We start from the raw sequence: 23,682 nt of genomic DNA, 5'->3' as shown, positions 1-23,682 counted from the left end.
GAGGATGTTCCCTATGGTGGGAGAGTCTAAGACCAGAGAACACAGCCTCAGAATAGAGGGGCGTCCTTTTAGAACGGAGATGAGGAGGAATTTCTTTAGCCAGAGAATGGTGAAACTGTGGAATTCTTTGCCATAGGCAGCTGTGGAGGCCAAGTCATTATGTATATTGAAAGCAGAAGTTAATAGATTCTTGATTTGTCAGGGCATGAAGTGATACGATTGAAGGCAGGAGACTGAGGCTGGGAGGAAAATTGGATTAGCCGTGATGTAATGGCAGAGCAGACTCAATGGGCCAAATGGCCTAATTCTGCTCCCATACCTTATAATGTGTTAGATAGCTTAGTAGATTGACAGGAGATAAATAGGTAAATATAGGAAGGTAGAAATGTACTTTTGAAAAATCCTTGTGAAAATCAAGCTTGTTTACATTTTTGTACTAACACGACACTGAATGGTCTGTGGGATTCATCCACCCAGTAGTTTAACAAAAGCACAGACAAGTTTGAAATAAACAGACCAACCATTCTGCTTGAGCATCACGCACATCGGGTGATTTCCAGCAGTGTTGCTTTCTTCACAGATGGAGTTGAGATTTGCCCAGCACAATGGTCAGGCACGGCAATACAGTTCTGCAGTAAACATGCATCACGGCAGTGTGGAAATGCTCCCTGGCAGGGCTGCTGGGCAGAATGCCCACAACATTGTGATGACTCTGAACCTCCTCCCTTCCAACAGCAGCAAACTTCGGAATACGTTGCTGATGCTGGAGGGGAAGGCACGAGGAGCAAGCACTTGGTGTTTCAGGCTCAGGAATTCTCACCCAGCTCACCAATATTGGCTGGTCAGGTGATTATTTCTCACACTTTATTTCTGACTCCACCCCCAACTCACACACACGTCACTTTCAGATCCGTAGGCAGGGGTTCCTACAGAGGACCCACTCCTTACCACGACATCCCTAGCTGTGTAGTACAAATGACACTTTTCCCCGAGCTGCCATCATTCTAAGCTTGCCTTTGGTGCTCCAGTTACTTGCTGCCATCGTTACAAGACCATGGTAGTGACGCGGATTTCTATTGCATCTGCAATGGCTCCTCTCAGACGTACCAGGGAAGTCGTTCTGTAGTATCACCACCAAGAGCAATGTAGGAAATGTGATGACCAGCTTGTGCCCGCAAGCGGTAACAGTCCGGTTATCTGTTTTATTATTAATTAGAGGGGGAGCCACAAAGGAGCAGTGGACTGTGCTACTGCCTCAGGTTCAATTGAGACCCTGGGTGCTATTTGCCTGGAGTTCACACGTTCTCCCTATGGTAGTGGGGGTTTCCTCTAATTGCTGTGATTCCCTCCCACATTCCCTCGTGTTGGGGGGGTTACAGAGGCACTGTAAGTGCAGAGTGGTGAATCGTTGAATCTGGGATGAGCAAGTCGGTGGCAGTTTGGGGAAAAGACAATGGGGTTCGTGTAGGGGCTAAAGGGCCGGATTCTGAACATGACTAATACTGGCCAGGAGAGGGGTGCACTTTCTGCTTCTTTTCAGTCCCTGGGATCTTCTACATCCAAACAAGAGGCTGTCAGGATCTCAGATCAACAGCACCTGAGGGGAATAACAGCAGTGCAGCATCTCCCTCAGTACTGCTCTGGAGACCCTCCCTCATCTTTGTGCTCCTGTTTTTGGAGCAGAACCTGAAGGAAGAATAGGAGGGAGTTGCATAATGCTAACGGGTAACAGACCCCACTCTCAATTCCAGTTCAAACTTCTACAGATGTGTTCAGTGCTCTTCAGACCAACTCACTTCTGCTGTTCCTTTATAGCACACCTGACTTTTCAATCAGAGGGCTTGAACGAGCTCCTGTGGCCCACCGCTGGAACACAGGAAGCAGCTCTGGATCCCAACCCTACAGCACTGGAATTAGCTTTGTGTCCTATCCCTGCTGCAGTGGGAGAAGTTCTGGATCCTGCCCCTGCAGCACTGGGAGAACCTCTGGGTTCCTCCCTTGAGCACTGGGAGCCCCGGGTACAGTAAATGAGCCCGACAGACTTTCTGATGAAGGCTGTTTGATGGAGGATGTGAAGGGACATGTGTAGCACTTGTCCTGCTTTTAAGGATAATTGGCAGAAGAGAGGTCAGTTGGGAGGGACAAATTAACAAGGAAGTCACCCAGAGAGTGATTCCCGTGGAGAGCTGAGAGCGGGTGATGTCTTAGTGTTAGGGCCTCCCAGATTCTTACTTCATCCCCCTCCCCCACCGATCCACCTACCCCCTCACTTTGTTTCACTTTCTTCCCCTTCCCCATCTTCTTATTCTAGCTTGTTCCCCTTCCCTTTCCAGTCCCGATGAAGGGACTTGGCCTGAAGCGATGACAGTTTATTCCCCTGTGTAAGTGCTGTCTGACCTGCTGAGTTCCTCCAGCATTTCGAATGTGTTGCTCTGAGTGCCCCTGTCACCGTGTGAAAGAGAAACGAATACTATGTGTGGCTACATCCACACTAGACCGGATAATTTTGAAAGCACCAGTTTCGCGTAAAAATGATAAGCAACCACACCAGGCGTTTTTGAAAGTACCTCCGTCCACATTAAAACGGGTATTTGGGTGAATCTCCTCCTACTGGGCATGCGCAGGACACACAGAAAACAAGTGAAGAGGAAACGGTATACTTGGTGCGCATTTGTCCAGTTACAGACTAGAAAAACTTAAAAGGAATTGCCAAATGAAAGACTTGGTGCGCGTTTGTCCAGAAACATTTCCTACATCCATAGTCTCTTCACCGATGAAAGGGACGACAGCTACAACTAAATGCAATAAGGTTTGTTACTGGGCAAAAGTGAAATTTGCTGTGACCCCATTTGTTTGCCTTTACTTTTGCCATGTCTTTGTGTATTACTTTGCTGTATTTAACATGTGCAATAAAACAAGTTACTGGGCAAAAGTGACAATTGCATCTATTGTATGTTTGCACAAGCAATACATTAATAAAGCACCTTGTTAAATGTATAAAACATGTCTGCATCAGTGTTATCTTGTATTTCCATACAATGTTACATTAGGCTGTTACACATCTATTGTCAGACATTGTTGTGGTGTTGGAGGTTGCGTTCAGGAAAACAATGAAATGCCTCGCTGTCGCCACCATTTGTTCTGGCTCGTCATGACAGCGGTTTTAAAATTAGCCGGTTACCCCGTACACACTACGCCGGATATTAGGCGTTTTCAGAGTTATTCACTCTGGAGAGCGTTTCTGAAACGCTCCGTTTTTGGGGGAGGAAAATGCTGTTTCAGTGTGGACGGAGGGTCAAAACGAAGAGAAAAAGCTTGCTTACGGATTTATCCGGTCTAAAGTGGACGTAGCCTCAGTAGACTTGCCTCACTGCCAGACAGAATTCACACAATAGCAAAGTGAACCACATTCACAGCAAGTGTGATGTTTCCAGAATGCAGATCATTGTCAGCAGAGCAAGGTTAATAATTCATCTCCCTCCAGTTATTCAGTAAAAGCCCCATCAGAAGAGTCTACACCCACAGTGCTTTATCAAAGCTCAACTTCTTTCTGAAGGAGGGACTGTAACCAACACAAATTGTTTTTAAACCAAGCAATCCTCTTTTGTGGGCCAGATGTTCTCACTGTTGCGCGCAGAGATATGGGCAACAGTGGCAGTACACTTAATGAACCTACTCAAAGAGTCCACTATTTAATCCCACATGTAGACAAGACACACTGATCACTGATGCTGCACAACGAGGCATCAATGATTAAACAATGGCTGCTGTTAATGCTCAGGTCTGCCTCATCCTATGGGGGCTGTGGAACAGTTCAACATGAAGGTACAATGAGCACATCGGAAGTGTGGAATTTATCCTGGCTGGACTTTGGCCTTTGGTCATTAGCATCAAAATAGCACTCGATGATTTGTGACTCCATCACAGGAAATGAGATGGACCAGCTACAGAGCGTTTGACCTCACCAACTACGACAGATTTTGCCATTTGTTTTCTGCGTGTTTCCCTCCGATAACTGCCGGTGTGATTGTTTCTGAACAAATGGTTCACCGCAGTGGATGTACTCAAAGTACAAGAGGTCTGCCCTACCCTAAAGGTTTTTGCAGAAACCAGACCAGATTACCTTCCCACATTTTATCACTTCTCTTGACCACAGTGAGGCTGAGAGTGTTGGAAGCCTGAGGTGGCCAGGGATGGTACCAATGCCCTCCACACCAGCAGAGAGGCACCCATCCACGTTCGTGACCTGGGTGTCCCAGGCAAAGCTAGCATGTATTGCCCATCTTTAACTACCCTTGATGAGGTGAGGAAAGACACTCACAAAATGCTGGAGGTGCTGCAGTTCTGGTGAAGAGATGTTGGGGAGGGAATTCCAAGGTTTGGACCCAGTGACAATGAAGGACTGACAACATATTTCCAAGTGTGTGACCTGCTGGTGGTAGTATTCCTGTGTCCTTCGTGGTGGTAGAGGTCAGAGATTTGGGGGTGCCATCTAGGATGTTATGCAGTGACTTTATGCACAGTTACAGCCACTGATCCAGTGATGACTAACAACCGTCCCTTTCCCTCGGCACCCCGAAGTGCAAGGAGCACGAGTAAACCAGGCTGCGCATGTCAAGGGAAATCTGACATTGTCAGCATGGACAATAGGTATAAAACTATTGGGCAGAGTTGAACTGGAGGTTTTATTTTTACAGGGTTTGTTGATATGGTCACCAAACAATTCAACACTCATGTCAGCAATGATAAACAGAACCAGTGATGGTGTGTAGTCTTACCTGTGTGTGTCAACATATGGCGCTGTAGGGAACTCGCCCAAGGGAACAATCGAGGACAGTAAGGGCAGGTGATTTTCTGCACCGAGTTGGAGTAGGAGTTCTTCTTCCCTTTCAAGATCTTGACTCCCCTCTTCTCCTTTGGCTCTGGGCTTTTCTCCCCGACGCCGGGCTCCTCCTTTACTGTGGCTGACTGAAGGAAGAGACTGAACCTGTTGGTATCTGTGGTGACCAGCATCTTCTCCACGCTGGCAAACTCCCCACCAGTCTCGGGTTCTGTGCCGCTGCCGAGGCTGGGCCGTATCTTCTTCAACTTGATGCCCCTCCTCCTGCCCCTCCTCTTGCCGGGGATCAACCCAGCAAAGGGGGCTCTGGCTGAGGGTTGTACAGCAGCTGGGACTGCAGCGCTGGGCTCTGCATGAGCAGGCACTTTCGCCAGAGTTCCGTCCTTTGCCTCATCCACCGGCTGGGACGGTGAGACAGCCGGGGCAGCCTCGGTGGAAGGCACCGTCTCCCTCTTCAGCAAGGTGGGAGCGGAGGAGACGGAGGAGATGATCTGGGCTATGGACGCCAGGGGTGGTAGCTCCTTGTCTGCCACTGTCTTGGGCAGAAGCAAGGGGGGAGTGGGCTTGGGCCGCAGCGGGCGCAGGGCGCTGCTGGTAACCACAGCGGGGAACGCCACTGGGCTGGGGGCAGGGACCAAGCTCTGCAGAAGCTTGGGGATGACCTTTGGCTGGAGGGCAGGAGCATGCTGATGGCCGCTGGTGTCTGGGGGCCGCTCATCCTGAACCTCCCTTGCGGTGACGCGCTGCTCCTTGCCGGAGTTTTTGGGCACGGACAGATCGATGGGCTCCATGCTGCTGTCGTAGCAAGCAGTTGGTGTGGCCAACCTCTTGAGCAAGTGACTCTCCTGTCTGTATGAGGACAGCATTGCCTGCCTGCTCTTCTGAGAGAAATCCAGAGGCTCCTCTGAGTGCACGGAGAAGACGCTGAGTGGCTCCATCTTTATGGAGGACTGTGGGATCAGACCGTGCAGGAAGCCGTTCTGAGACTCCCGATACGAGAGCGGGGAGCCTCCTGCGGAGAAGTTGTCCTCGGACAGAGTTGGGGACATGGTGCCGTTTTCGCCCAGTAGGCAGTCCACAAATCGGATGTGCTTCTCGATCTCTTTCTCCTCCACGTGGCTATGCTGCTTGAGGATGTGACGGATGCAGTTATTCTTGGTGGAGAAGCCCACGCTGCACTCCTTACACTCGAAGGGCTTCTTCTGCGAGCTGCTGTGGGTCCGAAGATGGTGCCGGAGGGCCCGGTAGTACTTCAGGTCTTCGCCACAGTACTTGCAAACGGTGTCGGGGGAGCGGAAGGAGTCAGCCAGCCCCCCAGCTCGGCACTCGGCGTACTCGATATTCTTCTCAATGTCCTTCCGGCTCACCTTGAGATGCTTCTTGCGTAGATGCCTCTCGCAGTTGGCTTTCACCGTGAAGGGATAGTGGCAGATCTTACAGACAAACGGCCGCTCCCCGCTGTGCGTTCTCAGGTGCCGGATCAGGGCCGCCTTGTCAGCTGCGATGTACGTGCAGATGTTGCACTGGTACGGGGAGATGCCTAGGTGTGAGCGGATATGAGCCTTCAGGACCCCTGAGAAAGCAAAGACCTGGTCACAGAAACGGCAAGGGTACAAAACCTTCTTCAGTGCCGTCCCCTTCTTGCTCGACATCCCAGCCATCATGACTTTGAAGTCCCCTTCCAGCACTTCCTGCTTGATGGCCCCATTAATCTCGGTGGGGATCAACGCTTCGATGATACTGTCCTGCTCCTGCCGGCTCTTCATCTCAGTGGGGCTCAAGGGTTCAATTTTGGGTTGGATGAAGGGCTGGTTCCCATTGCCGGACTTCAGCTTAAGGTCCTGGGGCCTGGAGGTGGACTCGGTCGATGATTTCACCAGCCTCAGAGGAGGTGGGGGGAAGCTGGGGATGTGATGCCCAGGGGAAGTCTGCTGGGCACTCATCAGCGAGGTGGGTGTGGAAGCCACCACCAGAGTGCATGGTGAGACCAGGGGCTTTGGCTTCAGTGGAGGCATCTGCCTATACATGGATTGGGTGGAGATGGAAGGTGCCTTGGACAGTGGAGGGAGGCTGATCTGAGAGGGGGCTGAGGAGGCCATCTTGAGAATTTGGTGGATGTCGGCCAGCTCTTTGGCAGACTCGCTAGAGATGGGCTTCACCACGATGCTGCTGTCGGGCTGGATTATAAAGCCCTTCTGGAATGGTTGCAAGGACAAGATCTTGACCTTGTCCTGGTGTGGAGAAAGCGAGGAGAGGGTGGCTCCCAAGGAGGCTAGGTCCAAGGCGGACTGGCTCATCGCGGAGGTGCAGTTGGCTTCTTGAGGTAGATTCCAGTGGGGTGTCTCCGCCCAAATGTTTTGGATGTCGAATTCAGTGCTCCCCTCCTGCTTCACCACCTGAGCCTCTTTGGTGTGAAGCAGGCCCAAGGAGGCCATGAAGGTTCTCTGCTCAGCGTCAGCCTTGGCTGCCCATTGGGCCTCAGGCCTGGTGTGCCCCTCCTCCAGCGGGCCCTGGTGGGTCTTCATGTGCAGGTTGAGGGCAGCGAGCATCGGGAAGGCCTTGTTACACATGTCGCAGACAAAGCGATGGAACTTGCTGGTGCACCGTCGCAGGTTGACCTCCGACCACATCTGCAAATGTCCACACAGCACAAGTCACCGGGTGGCAGCTAGGAACCCTTCCCCGAGGCTGTAAACTTATCAGAATCTGGGTGAGGACAACATCTATTGTACCAGCTCTAAGTCAAGAGATTTGCAAGACATTTCCCCTCACTTACACAAAAGCTGGATGAGGATCCCAGTGTCCTCTAACCTTCATAGCTATGGACCAAAAACTAATGAGCAGGGTCTGACTGGATTGTTCCCTTTTGGCCAAAATGGCTCTGATGGACAGCATGAAGTTGTACAGCACAGAAACGGGCAATTTGGCCCAATAGGTCCCTGCCCATCTATCTGCCTGCATTTGGACCATATCCTTCTGTGCCTCACCAAGTTAAATGTCTGTTTAAATAGTCACAGAGTCATACAGAACAGAAAACGGAACTTCACACTCAGTGATTCAAATGCCCATTTATGATAATCCCATTTGCCTGTGCTTGGTCCATATCCCTCTCGAGTCTAAACTTCTCCTATTCGTGTCCCTGTCCAGACATCATCCGAATGTTGTTATTGTACCCGTCTCAGCCACTGTTTCTGGCAGCCCATTCCACAGATTGAACACTCTCTGAGTGAAAAAGTTTCCCCTCAGTTTCCACCTTAAAACTTTGCCCTCTAGCTCTTGATTCCCAAACCATGGGAAAAAAGATTCATCCTATCTCCACCCCTCAGGATTTATACACCCTGAAGAGATCGGTGCTCATTCAATGATTAATCCAATGATTAAAGGCTTGGTCAACCTCTATTACTCAGTGTCTCTCAAATGTAGTTTTCATATCTGATTCCACCACATTCCAGATATAAACCTCTCTGTGTAAGAAAAGTTAATCTCTCTCAGATTCCCTTTAAAACTTCTTCCTCTCACCTGAAACCTCTTGTTTGTGATATCCCTACTTTGAAAAAAAGATTCTGACTTGTTGTCTTATGTCTGCCTCCCATAATCTTATATCTATGATTTTAAAAATGATAAGAACACAGTATTCAATACACAAAACATATTTTTTGATATTTGTGCAGAGGCCTGGCAATTTTGCTCTCAATATTTTTCTAATGAGGGAGGACAAAGCATACTGGTTCGCCTGCAAACCTGTTGCTTGTTGGGCTGTGGGCTGTGGAGCACTGAGATTTACAGAACCTCCCCCCAGGCTCAGTTGGTGCTCTCCCCCTCCTAACTGACAGGTGGATGGGAGATGCTTCAAACTCACTCTGTGTGAAATCCGCTGGTCACAGATGGGTGTTTGTCCAATCAGTTTGGCCAGGGTCAAATCTAAACCCATTACATCAGCTATGATGAAGGAATTTCCTCAGCCCATTTGTCAAGGCAAAAGGGTCACCTCTGTGCAACACAGGCACCAGTGGCAAAGACGCCATTTGTTGCCCTTGAGCGATGTGTCTCGAGGCAGTCTCCACTGCTGGTATCACCTCCACCAGCACAATGTGCCGCAGGCCTAAAAGGTTATCGAGAACGTGAGCTAACCGCATTGGTGGCTCAGGCCAGATAGGGTGAGAACATCAGATGTTTTCCACTTGATAGATATCAGTGAAGCTGATTGCCTTCTTGGTCATTACTGAGGCTAACTTCTATTCTAGATTGCTTAAATTAAAATTTGGAGACATGAAAGATTCTGCAGATCTGGAGCAACACACACAAAATGCTGGAGGAACTCAACTGTCAGGCTGCCCCAATGGAGGGAAATAAACGGCCAACGTTTCAGGCTGAGATTGCTGATGAAGATTATTGGCCTGTTCATTTCTCCCCACAGATGCTGCTAAGTTACTCCAGCATGTGTCTGTGTCACTTTGCCTAGGGAAATTCACCTAGTTCCCTTGTGGGATTGGAACCCCAATCCATCAGTCTTACTTTGTGACTGCTCCACAGCATCCGTCCCATTCCGCTGCAATACCATGCACACAATATAATGTTGCAGCCGATTCAAAATAGTAACTCAAAACTTCTAATGATCTGGCCTGTCCTTGGATTAGACATTTGAAAGCTGCTGTGTCCTTCATTCCATTATCTCTGTATAGTCTACCAACATATGGTGGAAAAGGACAAAGTTGGCCTCAGTGCACAGACCTCCCCATGAAACCAGCAGGTGGCAAACCATCAGTGCCAAATATAAAATGTTAACATTGAATATTGCAGCGTAGAACAGGCCTCTTTGTCTCAAAGTATTATGTGAAACTAAACTAGTAGTTACATGCCTAACTAAACTAATCCCTTCTGCCTACATAATATCTATATCCTAAATTCCATGCACATCCATCTCCTTATCAAAGAGCCTCTAACACATTCACTACCACCCCGGCAGTACATTCCATACACCCACTACTCTGCAAGAAAACTTGCCCTGAACATTCCCCCTCGCACCTTAAATGCATGTCTTCTGGGATAAAGGCACCAACTCTCTACCCTCTCTATGCTGTTAGCTGGGTCAATGTAAGTCTGCGCTAATACATAGGCTTTGGCAGTAAAACTCAGAAGCAGATACTTGTGGCATCTCACCCATGCTATGCCCTGGTTTTCCAGGTCCTGCGGACCAACTTGTCTACCTTATTTTGCTCCTCACCATTTATATATATCTGGGAGGGCTGAGGAAGGGCTGTCCCCTGCTATTTCAATGGGGTCCTCAACATACTACAGTTGGTGGAAAGATAATCTCCCTTAAAATTGATTGTGTTTTCCCATCTGAAAAGCAGCTGCCACATCGGGCAGTTCAGACAGTGCACAAATGCAGGCTCTGGAGGCAAATCCCACCCTAAAAAATATGGGTGGAACGTTGGCAAGGGGCTAGCTTAGGTGGGCATCTTGTTTGGAAAGGACGGTTTGCGCCGAAAGACCTGATTCTATGCTGTTGAATCTAATACCCTACACCTTCTCCCACCTTCCCCCCACTAATACAATGGACAGTAGCTGCAGTGACACCATCTACAAACATTACGGCAGACAACACCCAGAGCATCTCATTAACTCGTGTCCTGCAGGGCAGCAAATACAATGAGTTCAGTAACCACATGACAAGGAGCCTCCCACAAACACACCAGGATCACTGCCATGGCCAGCAGTTATTGCTCATCCCTAATCACCCCTGATAATGTGGGGGTGAACTCCCTTCTCAACCCACTACAGCCCTTCAGGTGAAGGTGCTCCCACAGTGCTGCTGAGGGGAGAGAGGGGGAGGGGGAGAGGGGGAGGGGAGAGGGAGAGGGGAGAGGGGAGAGGGGAGAGAGGGGGAGGGGGAGGGGAGAGAGGGGGAGGGGGAGGGGAGAGGGAGAGGGGAGAGGAGAGGGGGGAGAGAGGGGGAGGGGGAGAGGGGAGAGAGAGGGGGAGAGGGGAGGGGAGGGGGGAGAGGGGAGGGGAGGGGGGGGAGAAAGGAGAGAGGGTGAGGGAGAGGGGAGAGACGGGAGGGGTAGAGGGGAGAGGGGAGGGGGAGGGAGAGGAGACAGAGGGGGAGGGGGAGAGGGGGAGGGGAGAGATGGGGAGGGGAGAGGGGGAGAGGGGAGAGAGGGGGAGGGAGAGGGGAGAGAAGGGGAGGGAGAGGGGAGAGAGGGGGAGGGAGAGAGGGAGAGGGGAGAGAGGGGGAGGGAGAGGGGAGAGAAGGGGAGGGAGAGGGGAGAGAGGGGAGAGAGGGGAGAGAGGGAGGGGGAGGGGAGAGGGGAGGAGTTATGAGAGAGAGAGAGACAGGGAGAGAGACAATGGGAGGGGCAGAGAGAGTGGGGTGGGGGGGAGACAGCGAGAGAGGGACAGAGACAGGGAGTGAGATGTCAGAAGTCCACTGTAAAGGGAGAGGTTTGGAGAGGGAAAATGGGTTCACAAGAGAGGGCAGATTTGGAGTGAGAGGTAGGGATGTTGCCCTGTAGAGCGGTGAGATATTAATTGACAATGTTTACCTGGGAAATGAGGGGGAACTTCTTGCAGGAGAAGTCGATGAATCCAAGGTCATGGAAGCCCACTGGAATGGTGGGATTGTTCTGGATGTAAGGTTTTCCGGAAACATCTGTTGGAAGCTGCTTGTGAATCATGGCGTTATGTCGGAGTAAACCACGGTGGGTCTTAAAGGAAATGCAGCAGAGACTGCACCTGGACAAAAGAACGTCAATTGTGTACATGGTCAACGCAGAGACAAAGCGGATGTCAAGCAGTGACATACACCCCAGAACCCTCTCCTGTGTGGCAGCGTTAGTGTCCAACCTCAGAAACCCCAGAGGGGCACAAGTCTGCCTCATCACCCATCCCCATCATGCCTGACCCTGTGAAAATCCTCCCCTTGTTCATCCAGAAGTGACAGGTAAGCATGGTGCAGCAAGCACCATGTCTCATCGACGACTTCCTCACCCTATTCCTTAAGCACTAAAGCCCAGGACTCCCCCGAAGACCACGTCCCGGATGCAAGCTCTCCATCATGAATACAGAGTGAGCTAGCTGGCTGGATGTAAAAAGAGGCAGAGGGCGGTTGTGGGGGGTTAATTTTCAGATTGGAGGCCGATGACCTGTGGTGCGCCACAGGGATCAGTACTGTTTGTCACCCTTATTGATAATCTGACGTAAATGTATTGTACGTGGCACAGCTAACTGGTTTGTGGACAACGCTGCAATTGTTGGTTTGCCGGCCAGTGAAGAAGATTGCTTAAGGTTACGGCAGGATTGAGATCAACTAGGAAAGTGGGCCAAGGAATGGCAGATGGAATTTAACTTGGAGAAGTGCAGACTGATGCATTTTGTAAAGTTAAATCTGCACAGAACTGACGCCTGTGGAGTGTTGTAAAACATACAAATCTAGAACACATACACACCTCCATGAAAGTGGTGACACAGGTAGAAAGAATGGTGAAGAATGTGTGTGGTGCATTTGCCTTCATCGGTCTGGACACTGAGTACAAGAATTGGGATGTCATATTAAGATGTTGGTGAGACTGCACCTGGAGTATTATGTGAGTTCTGGTCAGCACAGAGGAAGGACGTGATTCAGCTGGAGAGATTCACAAGGATGTTGGTGGGACCGGAGGGCTTGAATTGCAAGGAGAGATGGGATAGGCTGGAGCTGGAGGGCTTGAATTGCAAGGAGAGATGGGATAGGCTGGAACTGGAGGACTTGAATTGCAAGGAGAGATGGGATAGGCTGGAACTGGAGGGCTTGAATTGCAAGGAGAGATGGGATAGGCTGGAACTGGAGGACTTGAATTGCAAGGAGAGATGGGATAGGCTGGAACTGGAGGGCTTGAATTGCAAGGAGAGTTGGGATAGGCTGGAACTGGAGGGCTTAAATTGCAAGGAGAGATGGGATAGGCTGGGCTGAGGTGACCTTGCAGAGGTTTATAAAATCATGAGGGGAGGAATAGGTGAACAACATGGGCCAAAAGGCCTGATTTGGTGACCCCATGATAGGAAATGTGAGGAGATTCAAGGAGAGAATCCTAGAGTCCGTGAGGCATTGTTCAGTCCTGGAAGGGGGTGGGGTGTTGGGTGCAGGGGGTAGTGTGGAGACATGGAAGGGAGGCAGGCTGCAGAGTGAGACCAGGATGGAGAGGGCAGAAGGATGGTCTTATGCCTTGCCCTGACAGCTGAGAATTGGAAGTGCTGTTGTTAACATGCACCCTTGTCTGTACAACCATGGGGGGAGCTCTAACACAGCCTCTGCTGCGAGGTTGCCTTGCCTGGGGATTTGTGACCATCAGCAGCTCAGCTGTGCAGTCATACAGCTAACTCCACCCTGGACCCCACCACCCCTGTAAATTCCCATTACAACCAGCCCCGATTACAAGGAGCAAACAGCTATAATGAATTCCTCCAGTTGATGCACGTTTTGTGCATCTGCTGCAGCCTCAGTGGACAAACTCTCGCCCAGACCCTCAGCGGCTGGAGGGATCGGTCATTACCCACTGACAGCAGGGCTGCTGGGCACAGCCCTTGCAGAAACAGTCAGGGCCCTGACCACAAACAGAAATACATTGCAGCCATTGAGATGCAGAGGACCTTGGGGGTCAGGCAGCAACGGTGTGGGGAAACGTACTGTCCATGGTTCAGGTTAAGAGTTGACATCTCGATTAGAAGAGGTAACGGGTGAGGGAAGGAGTGGAGTGGCGGCTGGCAGGTGATGGCTGGATCCGAGTGAAGGGGGGATAGGCAGGTAGAGGAGGCGATAGAGGGACTGAGAGGTGATGCTTGGAGGTTACAAAGAGCTTATGATGACGGAAGCTGATAGCAGAGGAAAATGGGGATGGAACCAGATGGGGGAGATGGGGAAGGAAGACGGGAACAGCACATTTGGGTAGCCAGTGTGTGGGTGACAAGCAGATGGAATGATGCTCCGAGCTCGTCACTGTCCTCTCCCACCCACCGCAGGCTACAATGACAGCCCTGTCAGCTGCACTGACTGGAGCTTTCACTGGTTCGTACTCAACACTCCCTTTACCATAACCTCCTGACACGGCCGCACAGCTGGCGAGGAAGCTTACAGCTGTGCTGCCCGACTGGGGCGCTCTGCAAAGCTTAACTGCACTGTCTCCCAATGCTAGCTCAACATGCCAGCATCTCAAGCACGTAAACCACCAGCACGGGGCGGGGGGTGGCCAGCAAGCCCCTCTCCATGACCCCCCTTACCCCCGCTATCGTTCCATATACAGAGGTCAAACGGCAGCAAACTTTATGATGTCCACTACACACAGTTAACTCCTGTCCCCCCATACCTAACTCTCTCTACCCCACAGTTAACTCCTGTTCCCCATGGTTAACTCTCTGTATCCCACAGTTAACTCCTGTCCCCCCATACCTAACTCTCTCTACCCCACAGTTAACTCCTGTTCCCCATGGTTAACTCTCTGTATCCCACAGTTAACTCCTGTTCCTGCATGGTTAACTCTCTCTACCTCACAGTTAACTCCAGACCCTGCATGGTTAACTCTCTCTACCCCACAGTTACCTCCTGTTCCTGCATGGTTAACTCTCTCTACCCCACAGTTAACTCCTGTTCCTGCATGGTTAACTCTCTCTACCCCACAGTTACCTCCTGTTCCTGCATGGTTAACTCTCTCTACCCCACAGTTAACTCCTGTTCCTGCATGGTTAACTCTCTCTACCCCACAGTTACCTCCTGTTCCTGCATGGTTAACTCTCTCTACCCCACAATTAACTCCTGTCCCCCCATAGTTAACTCTCTCTACCCCACAGTTAACTCCTGTTCCCCATGGTTAACTCTCTGTATCCCACAGTTAACTCCTGTTCCTGCATGGTTAACTCTCTCTACCTCACAATTAACTCCTGTCCCCCCATAGTTAACTCTCTCTACCCCACAGTTAACTCCTGTTCCCCATGGTTAACTCTCTGTATCCCACAGTTAACTCCTGTTCCTGCATGGTTAACTCTCTCTACCTCACAGTTAACTCCAGTTCCTGCATGGTTAACTCTCTGTACCCCACAGTTAGCCCCTGTCCCCCCACGGTTTAGTTAATTTACTGATTTGATTGAAGTGAGTAAGCCCTTCTGGCTCTTTGCCGCCAGTGACCCCCAATTTTTAACTCTAGCCTATTCGCAGGACAATTTACGATGACCAATTAACCTTTTGGAGTATGGGAGGCCCCTGCAGCACCCGGAGGAAAGTCACACATTCCGCAGGGCAGACATCTCACAGAGAAGATCAATATTGAGCTCCGACATCCCGAGATTTAATAGCCCAGTGATAACAGCTACGCTACCATGCTGCCCTACCCCGTAGTTAACTCACTTAACTCCATCCCTCCTGCAGTTGTCACCTACTGCATCGTCACCTCCTACCCCTACAGCCTTACAGCTCAGTGTTTGAGGATCGCTGTGGACTCAGAGGGCCTCTTCTCGTTCTGAATGACTGTATAACCCACCCCACACCCTCCTCACTGTGATGCAGTACTACTGACTCGGGGTCTCAGTTCAACTTGCCCCCTGACACTGCCACATACGACACACTACGTCAGCAGGATCCTGGTGCTTTTGTCTCTGAAGGGAAATGAAACCCAATCGGCCACAGAGGGAGCTGTCAGGCCAGCTAACACTGGGTGTAGAGTAGAGTCAGCTCGTCGTTGCCTCACTCGGCAGAGCCAAGACTCAGTGAGTCCAAGTTAGAAAGTGTGTTGCAATCTACTGCACAGGATACTCCAACATCACCCTGGACTTCACAGCACAGTCACGAGAGCTATCTAACATGCTTCCTGCTCCCTCCCACCTCACCCCTAGACACATTCACCTCAGGACAAAATGAACATTGTCAAAATTCATAACACTCGCTGGTTCTGACTTCTGATAGCTTAAATGCTCAGAGCAAAGGACAAAGGTTCATTGTTTCACCAGACTCTGGATCTGCACTGACAATTCATGTGTTGCAAGCTCTGCTAATCAGAAGCAATGTCTCCTCCCTCCACCTATCCAACATGTATCTCCTGTCTGAATTAACTGAGTACAGTTCAAGCTGTGTGACCACAGAAAAGCAGCAATGGTTGGGTTCGTAACCAGTCACTTCCAATCTGGAGTCAAAGATAACACTCGAGGATCAGAGGAGTGAGAGGTGAGTGGAGGCCAAAGTCCTGAGAATGCTGCCTAGGGGCCTGGAGAAAACTTGCCTGTTTCAGCTGTGGGTTCAGATCGACTCTGGATGGTGGGATGACCCGAGGTCCACCTGCATGGACAAGCCCTGGGACCAATGTGAAAAAGGGCAAAAGAGTTCCCCAGCCTCCTATAAAACACTTTCCCTTCATCAGCATTATCCCACCCAACATAAACTTACTCGCACCTCCACTTTCTACAGAGGGCAACATCATATCTCAATTTCGGAACCCCCACTCCTACTTCTTACAACTCCAGTTCCCATATCTACCAACTCCAGGACTGCCGATCCTATCTCTGCCAAATCTGAGACTCTGCTCCCAATTCCCCAACCTTCAGATCCCCTGCCCCCAATTCTCCCTTCTCTGGGATGCTGCTTCCATACGTTCCCTTCTGTGTACCCAGTTTGTCCCTCAGAGATGATACAACACACAATCGATTCTAATAATGGTCCAGACAGGCAAGCCATTTCTCTGTTACCCATCCTCAACTAGCTTCGTTGGTGACGACTGCCACTTTAGGAGCAGAACTGGTTTCCAAGAGCGAAGTGACAAAAAATTAAAGGCCGCCTTGCTGTTGCTCACTTTAAGAAACCGTTTTTCCATACACAAGCTTGTCCTAAACGTCATGCAAACTATGTGGCTTGATGGAAACACTCAACAGGCCAGACAGCGGCTATGGAGAGAGAAACAGATCTGTAGGAGTTAATGCTTCAGGTTGGAGAGACTGTCAGAACTGATCCAAGATCATCCAGATATAAAACAATAAATCTGTTCCTCTCTGCACAGCTCCTGCCTGATCCACTGAGCGGCTTGATCACTGTGGGTTTATACTGGGTCTCCAGTCCCTGCAGTTTTTTAATTCAATCTTCTTCTGTGCTTGAAGGACAGCAGACGGCTCAGATACTCACACCTCATTAGTGTTTCCGAGGGAGAACGCACTGAGTGAGTGTCACACTGTGGGGGGCAGTACTGAGGGAGTGTCACACTGTGGGGGGCAGTACTGAGGGAGTGTCACACTGGGAGGGGCAGTACTGAGGGAGTGTCACACTGTGGGGGGCAGTACTGAGGGAGTGTCACACTGGGAGGGGCAGTACTGAGGGAGGGTCACACTGTGGGAGGTGCAGTACTGATGGAGTGTCACACTGTGGGGGGGCAGTACTGAGGGAGGGTCACACTGTGGGAGGGGCAGTACTGAGGGAGAGTCACACTGTGGAGGGGCAGTATTGAGGGAGCGTCACACTGTGGGAGGGGCAGTACTGAGGGAGTGTCACACTGTGGGAGGGGCGGTACTGAGGGAGATTCACACTGTGGGAGGGGCGGTACTGAGGGAGCGTCACACTGTGGGAGGGTCAGTACTGAGGGAGGGTCACACTGTGGGAGGGGCAGTACTGAGGGAGGATCACACTGTGGGAGGGGCAGTACTGAGGGAGCACCACACTGTGGGAGGGGCAGTACTGAGGGAGCGTCACACTGTGGGAGAGGCAGTACTGAGGGAGGGTCACACTGTGGGAGGGGCAGTACTGAGGGAGCGTCACACTGTGGGAGGGGCAGTACTGAGGGAGCACCACACTGTGGGAGGGGCAGTACTGAGGGAGCACCACACTGTGGGAGGGGCGGTACTGAGTGAGTGTCACACTGTGGGGGGCAGTACTGAGGGAGTGTCACACTGTGGGGGGGCAGTACTGAGGGAGTGTCACACTGTGGGGGGCAGTACTGAGTGAGTGTCACACTGTGGGGGGCAGTACTGAGGGAGTGTCACACTGTGGGGGGCAGTACTGAGGGAGTGTCACACTGTGGGGGGGCAGTACTGAGGGAGTGTCACACTGTGGGGGGCAGTACTGAGTGAGTGTCACACTGTGGGGGGCAGTACTGAGGGAGTGTCACACTGAGAGGGGCAGTACTGAGGGAGTGTCACACTGTGGGAGGTGCAGTGCTGAGGGAGTGTCACACTGTGGGAGGGGCAGTACTGAGGGAGTGTTACACTGTGGGAGGGGCAGTACTGAGGGAGTGTTACACTGTGGGAGGGGCAGTACTGAGGGAGCACCACTGTGGGAGGTGCAGTGCTGAGGGAGTGTTACACTGTGGGAGGGGCAGTACTGAGGGAGCGTCACACTGTGGGAGGTGCAGTGCTGAGGGAGCGTTACACTGTGGGAGGGGCAGTACTGAGGGAGTGTCACACTGTGGGAGGGGCAGTACTGAGCGAGTGTCACACTGTGGGGGGCAGTACTGAGGGAGTGTCACACTGTGGGAGTGGTAGTACTGAGGGAGTGTCACACTGTGGGGGGGCAGTACAGAGGGAGTGTCACACTGTGAGAGGGGCAGTACTGAGGGAGTGTCACACTGGGAGGGGCAGTACTGAGGGAGAGTCACACTGTGGGGGGGGCAGTACTGAGGGAGTGTCACACTGTGAGAGGGGCAGTACTGAGGGAGTGTCACACTGTGAGAGGGGCAGTACTGAGGGAGAGTCACACTGTGGAGGGGCAGTATTGAGGGAGCGTCACACTGTGGGAGGGGCAGTACTGAGGGAGTGTCACACTGTGGGAGGGGTGGTACTGAGGGAGATTCACACTGTGGGAGGGGCGGTACTGAGGGAGCATCACACTGTGGGAGGGTCAGTACTGAGGGAGGGTCACACTGTGGGAGGGGCAGTACTGAGGGAGGGTCACACTGTGGGAGGGGCAGTACTGAGGGAGCGTCACACTGTGGGAGAGGCAGTACTGAGGGAGGGTCACACTGTGGGAGGGGCAGTACTGAGGGAGTGTCACACTGTGGGAGGGGCAGTACTGAGGGAGCACCACACTGTGGGAGGGGCAGTACTGAGGGAGCACCACACTGTGGGAGGGGCAGTACTGAGGGAGTGTCACACTGTGGGAGGGGCAGTACTGAGGGAGCACCACACTGTGGGAGGGGCAGTACTGAGGGAGCACCACACTGTGGGAGGGGCAGTACTGAGGGAGGGTCACACTGTGGGAGGGGCGGTACTGAGGGAGTGTCACACTGTGGGTGGGGCGGTACTGAGGGAGGGTCACACTGTGGAGGGGCAGTATTGAGGGAGCGTCACACTGTGGGAGGGGCAGTACTGAGGGAGTGTCACACTGTGGGAGGGGCGGTACTGAGGGAGATTCACACTGTGGGAGGGGCGGTACTGAGGGAGCGTCACACTGTGGGAGGGTCAGTACTGAGGGAGGGTCACACTGTGGGAGGGGCAGTGACGAGGGAGGGTCACACTGTGGGAGGGGCAGTGACGAGGGAGGGTCACACTGTGGGAGGGGCAGTACTGAGGGAGCACCACACTGTGGGAGGGGCAGTACTGAGGGAGGGTCACACTGTGGGAGGGGCAGTACTGAGGGAGGGTCACACTGTGGGAGGGGCGGTACTGAGGGAGCGTCACACTGTGGGTGGGGCGGTACTGAGGGAGGGTCACACTGTGGGAGGGGCGGTACTGAGGGAGTGTCACACTGTGGGAGGGGCAGTACTGAGGGTCGGTCACACTGTGGGAGGGGCAGTACTGAGGGTCGGTCACACTGTGGGAGGGGCAGTACTGAGGGAGTGTCACACTGTGGGAGGGGCAGTACTGAGGTAGTGTCACACAATGGGAGGGGCAGTACTGAGGGAGTGTCACACTGTGGGAGGGGCAGTACTGAGGGAGGGTCACACTGTGGGAGGAGTGTGTGGGTGATGGTCAAATGGAGTGGGTGCCTGAGGGAAGAGAGTAAGTGTGATGGAGGCTGGGGTGGATGGGTTCGGAGAATCTGGTGGGAACAAGAGGAAAGAGTGACTGGACAGAGACGAGTTCACCTCAAGCTGGAGTCAGGGTGTGTCTCCATGTGGGACTCCAGGCCGTACTTGCAGATGAAAGTCTTGAGACACACGGGGCAGTGCAGAATCTCCTCGCCCTTCTTCTCTTCCTCTGCCTCAGAGGCATCGTCCTGGATAATCTGGGTCAAGGACAGAAAGAGGACAGAGTTTGGAGTTAAAAACTAAAACAAAACAAGCACAGTGGCAGCTTAACAAAATACAGCACACAGCAGGTCAGGCAGCAGCTGTATGGATAAGGCGATCTCTTCTGATGGAAATTCCTCAGCTGTCCTCTCTCTCTCTCTCTCTCCCTCTCTTGATACTGTCTTTAAACTACAGGCATCTCTGTTACAAGGAAATGTTTCTGACTATGTAGAAACCTGCACTCAGTCTGCGACCATACTGCTGTGGCCCAGCTGAACACGGCAGATATCAATCGATCAATCCTCAAGCCAACATCCACTCTCTGCACAGTTCTGGTCTCCATGCTACAGGGAAGGATGTGATTGCACTGGCAAGGGTGGAGATGTTGTAGGGTACAGCAGACAGCATCCTATCTGGCTATACCAACTCAACAAGAAATTGCAAACAGTTGTAAGCACAACAAGGTTATGAAAAGCAGGCTCCCACCTCTGAACTCCACCTGCAATTCCTACTGCCTCAGGAAAGCTGCTGGCACCTCAGCCCAGCCATTACCTCCTCTTGTCCCTCCCTGTGCACATAGCACCGGGCTGAAATACAGCTTCTATCCCACAGTTATCAGACCCTTGACTGGACTTCTCTTCTGTTAAACAACTGCTGGCACACGGGGTAGGTATAGATTGGTCGGTAGGGATAGAGTGGGCACACGGGGTTGGTGTAGATTGGTCGGTATGGATAGAGTGGGCACACGGGGTTGGTGTAGATTGGTCGGTAGGGATAAAGTGGGCCCACGGGGTTGGTGTAGATTGGTCGGTAGGGATAGAGTGGGCCCACGGGGTTGGTATAGATTGGTCGGTAGGGATAGAGTGGGCACACGGGGTTGGTATAGATTGGTCGGTAGGGATAGAGTGGGCACACGGGGTTGGTATAGATTGGTCAGTATGGATAGAGTGGGCACACGGGGTTGGTATAGTTTGGTCGGTAGGGATAGAGTGGGCACACGGGGTTGGTATAGATTGGTCGGTATGGATAGAGTGGGCACACGGGGTTGGTGTAGATTGGTCGGTAGGGATAGAGTGGGCCCACGGGGTTGGTGTAGATTGGTCGGTAGGGATAGAGCGGGCCCACGGGGTTGGTGTAGATTGGTCGGTAGGGATAGAGCGGGCCCACGGGGTTGGTGTAGATTGGTCGGTAGGGATAGAGCGGGCCCACGGGGTTGGTGTAGATTGGTCGGTAGGGATAGAGCGGGCCCACGGGGTTGGTGTAGATTGGTCGGTAGGGATAGAGCGGGCCCACGGGGTTGGTGTAGATTGGTCGGTAGGGATAGAGCGGGCCCACGGGGTTGGTGTAGATTGGTCGGTAGGGATAGAGCGGGCCCACGGGGTTGGTGTAGATTGGTCGGTAGGGATAGAGCGGGCCCACGGGGTTGGTGTAGATTGGTCGGTAGGGATAGAGCGGGCCCACGGGGTTGGTGTAGATTGGTCGGTAGGGATAGAGCGGGCCCACGGGGTTGGTGTAGATTGGTCGGTAGGGATAGAGCGGGCCCACGGGGTTGGTGTAGATTGGTCGGTAGGGATAGAGCGGGCCCACGGGGTTGGTGTAGATTGGTCGGTAGGGATAGAGCGGGCCCACGGGGTTGGTGTAGATTGGTCGGTAGGGATAGAGCGGGCCCACGGGGTTGGTGTAGATTGGTCGGTAGGGATAGAGCGGGCCCACGGGGTTGGTGTAGATTGGTCGGTAGGGATAGAGCGGGCCCACGGGGTTGGTGTAGATTGGTCGGTAGGGATAGAGAGGGCCCACGGGGTTGGTGTAGATTGGTCGGTAGGGATAGAGCGGGCCCACGGGGTTGGTGTAGATTGGTCGGTAGGGATAGAGTGGGCCCACGGGGTTGGTGTAGATTGGTCGGTAGGGATAGAGCGGGCCCACGGGGTTGGTGTAGATTGGTCGGTAGGGATAGAGAGGGCACACGGGGTTGGTGTAGATTGGTCGGTAGGGATAGAGCGGGCCCACGGGGTTGGTGTAGATTGGTCGGTAGGGATAGAGCGGGCCCACGGGGTTGGTGTAGATTGGTCGGTAGGGATAGAGCGGGCCCACGGGGTTGGTGTAGATTGGTCGGTAGGGATAGAGCGGGCCCACGGGGTTGGTGTAGATTGGTCGGTAGGGATAGAGCGGGCCCACGGGGTTGGTGTAGATTGGTCGGTATGGATAGAGTGGGTACACGGGGTTGGTGTAGATTGGTCGGTAGGGATAGAGCGGGCACACGGGGTTGGTGTAGATTGGTCGGTAGGGATAGAGAGGGCACACGGGGTTGGTGTAGATTGGTCGGTAGGGATAGAGTGGGCCCACGGGGTTGGTGTAGATTGGTCGGTAGGGATAGAGTGGGCACACGGGGTTGGTGTAGATTGGTCGGTAGGGATAGAGTGGGCCCACGGGGTTGGTGTAGATTGGTCGGTAGGGATAGAGCGGGCCGACGGGGTTGGTGTAGATTGGTCAGTATGGATAGAGTGGGCCCACGGGGTTGGTGTAGATTGGTCGGTAGGGATAGAGCGGGCACACGGGGTTGGTGTAGATTGGTCGGTAGGGATAGAGTGGGCCCACGGGGTTGGTGTAGATTGGTCGGTAGGGATAGAGTGGGCAGAAGGGTTTGTTTCTGTTGTTGAGTGATTTTACTGATTGTGGGAGAGGATGGATCTGGGTCGCTACACCTGACGACCTCACCTTACCTGCACTGAACATAAGAACCTCACACCTGCCGGGTACCAGAACCACTCGGTTACTCTGAGTGGGAGAGCCGTAATCTTGTTTGCAGTTTGTCCCATCTGTGGAGTACATTCAGGAAGGCAGGGTCCTGGGAAATCGAATAACCTGGCGGCTTTGCTAGTTACTGGGATACCTCGGATGCCTTGCTTCCTGCATTGTAGTAGGATTGGACTGGCTCCCTATGCAAATTCAAACCAACCTCCACCCCCACTTCCTTTGACCTTCCTTCTCATGTCCAGTCTCCACTTCCCCACTCCTGACATCCAGGCACTGATTATGTGAATGCCATCTCTACCGCGTGATCTTAAAAGGGCCACTACAGCTAAGGCGAGGAAAACGGGAACAAGGCCAGAGATCCTTTGCCAGAAAAAACTGAACCTGTTGAAATCTTTCTCCCCATCACCCGAGCAACTGTGGTTAGAGAAAACTCAGGCTAGAACAGTTACAGAAAGCACCCCCTCCCAGCCCATCTGACTCTCATGGAGCAAGGCTATTGATCATCACACATCTAAGCAAAATAAGGATATCATTTTTGTGAATGCCTGCGAGAAAATGGTAATGTGGGAAGGTACATATTGATAATAAATTTACTTTGACTTAACTTGACTTTTGGGCATTTAAAGAACAGACTGTGACTGGCTGATCTGACATTATGCCTCACACTGCACAACAAATGGAGATATTGTCTTCAAACAACAGCTGGAAGCCAGAAACCTCGGTGTCTGTCCTCACCATCCACCTGTCCCTGGTTACTCCAGGCACAGCACAGCTCTGCTTCAGGAACCCAGTGGCAGGGGATCAGCCCAGGGGACCCAGAGCTGACTTATGCAAGGCCGAAGGCACTCCGATAGTCATCAGCGACCCACTTCTACAGCACCTCGTATGCTAGTCAGGGTATCCCAAGCTACTTTGCAG

At 52.3% G+C, this 23,682-nt stretch overlaps 1 protein-coding gene across 19 annotated transcripts in view; it reads right to left on the bottom strand.

Annotated features, from left to right (window-relative positions):
• The window catches only part of rreb1a (ras responsive element binding protein 1a), a 290,993-nt gene that overhangs the window by 15,356 nt on the left and 251,955 nt on the right, over window positions 1-23,682 (bottom strand). For all 19 annotated transcript variants that reach the window (XM_063070046.1, XM_063070050.1, XM_063070047.1 and 16 more), the window contains 3 exons: window positions 19,867-20,006; window positions 11,386-11,575; window positions 4,779-7,470 (listed from right to left, as the gene is read on the bottom strand). In XM_063070046.1, coding sequence (XP_062926116.1) covers window positions 4,779-7,470; window positions 11,386-11,575; window positions 19,867-20,006 — 3,022 coding nt within the window. The remainder of the gene's footprint in view (window positions 1-4,778; window positions 7,471-11,385; window positions 11,576-19,866; window positions 20,007-23,682) is intronic.

The sequence above is a fragment of the Mobula hypostoma genome, chromosome 17, assembly GCF_963921235.1.
Source record: "Mobula hypostoma chromosome 17, sMobHyp1.1, whole genome shotgun sequence".
Lineage (NCBI taxonomy): Eukaryota > Metazoa > Chordata > Chondrichthyes > Myliobatiformes > Myliobatidae > Mobula > Mobula hypostoma.
The sequence above is the reverse complement of the archived record's forward strand: the minus strand, read 5'-3'. Positions and strand labels throughout refer to the sequence as shown.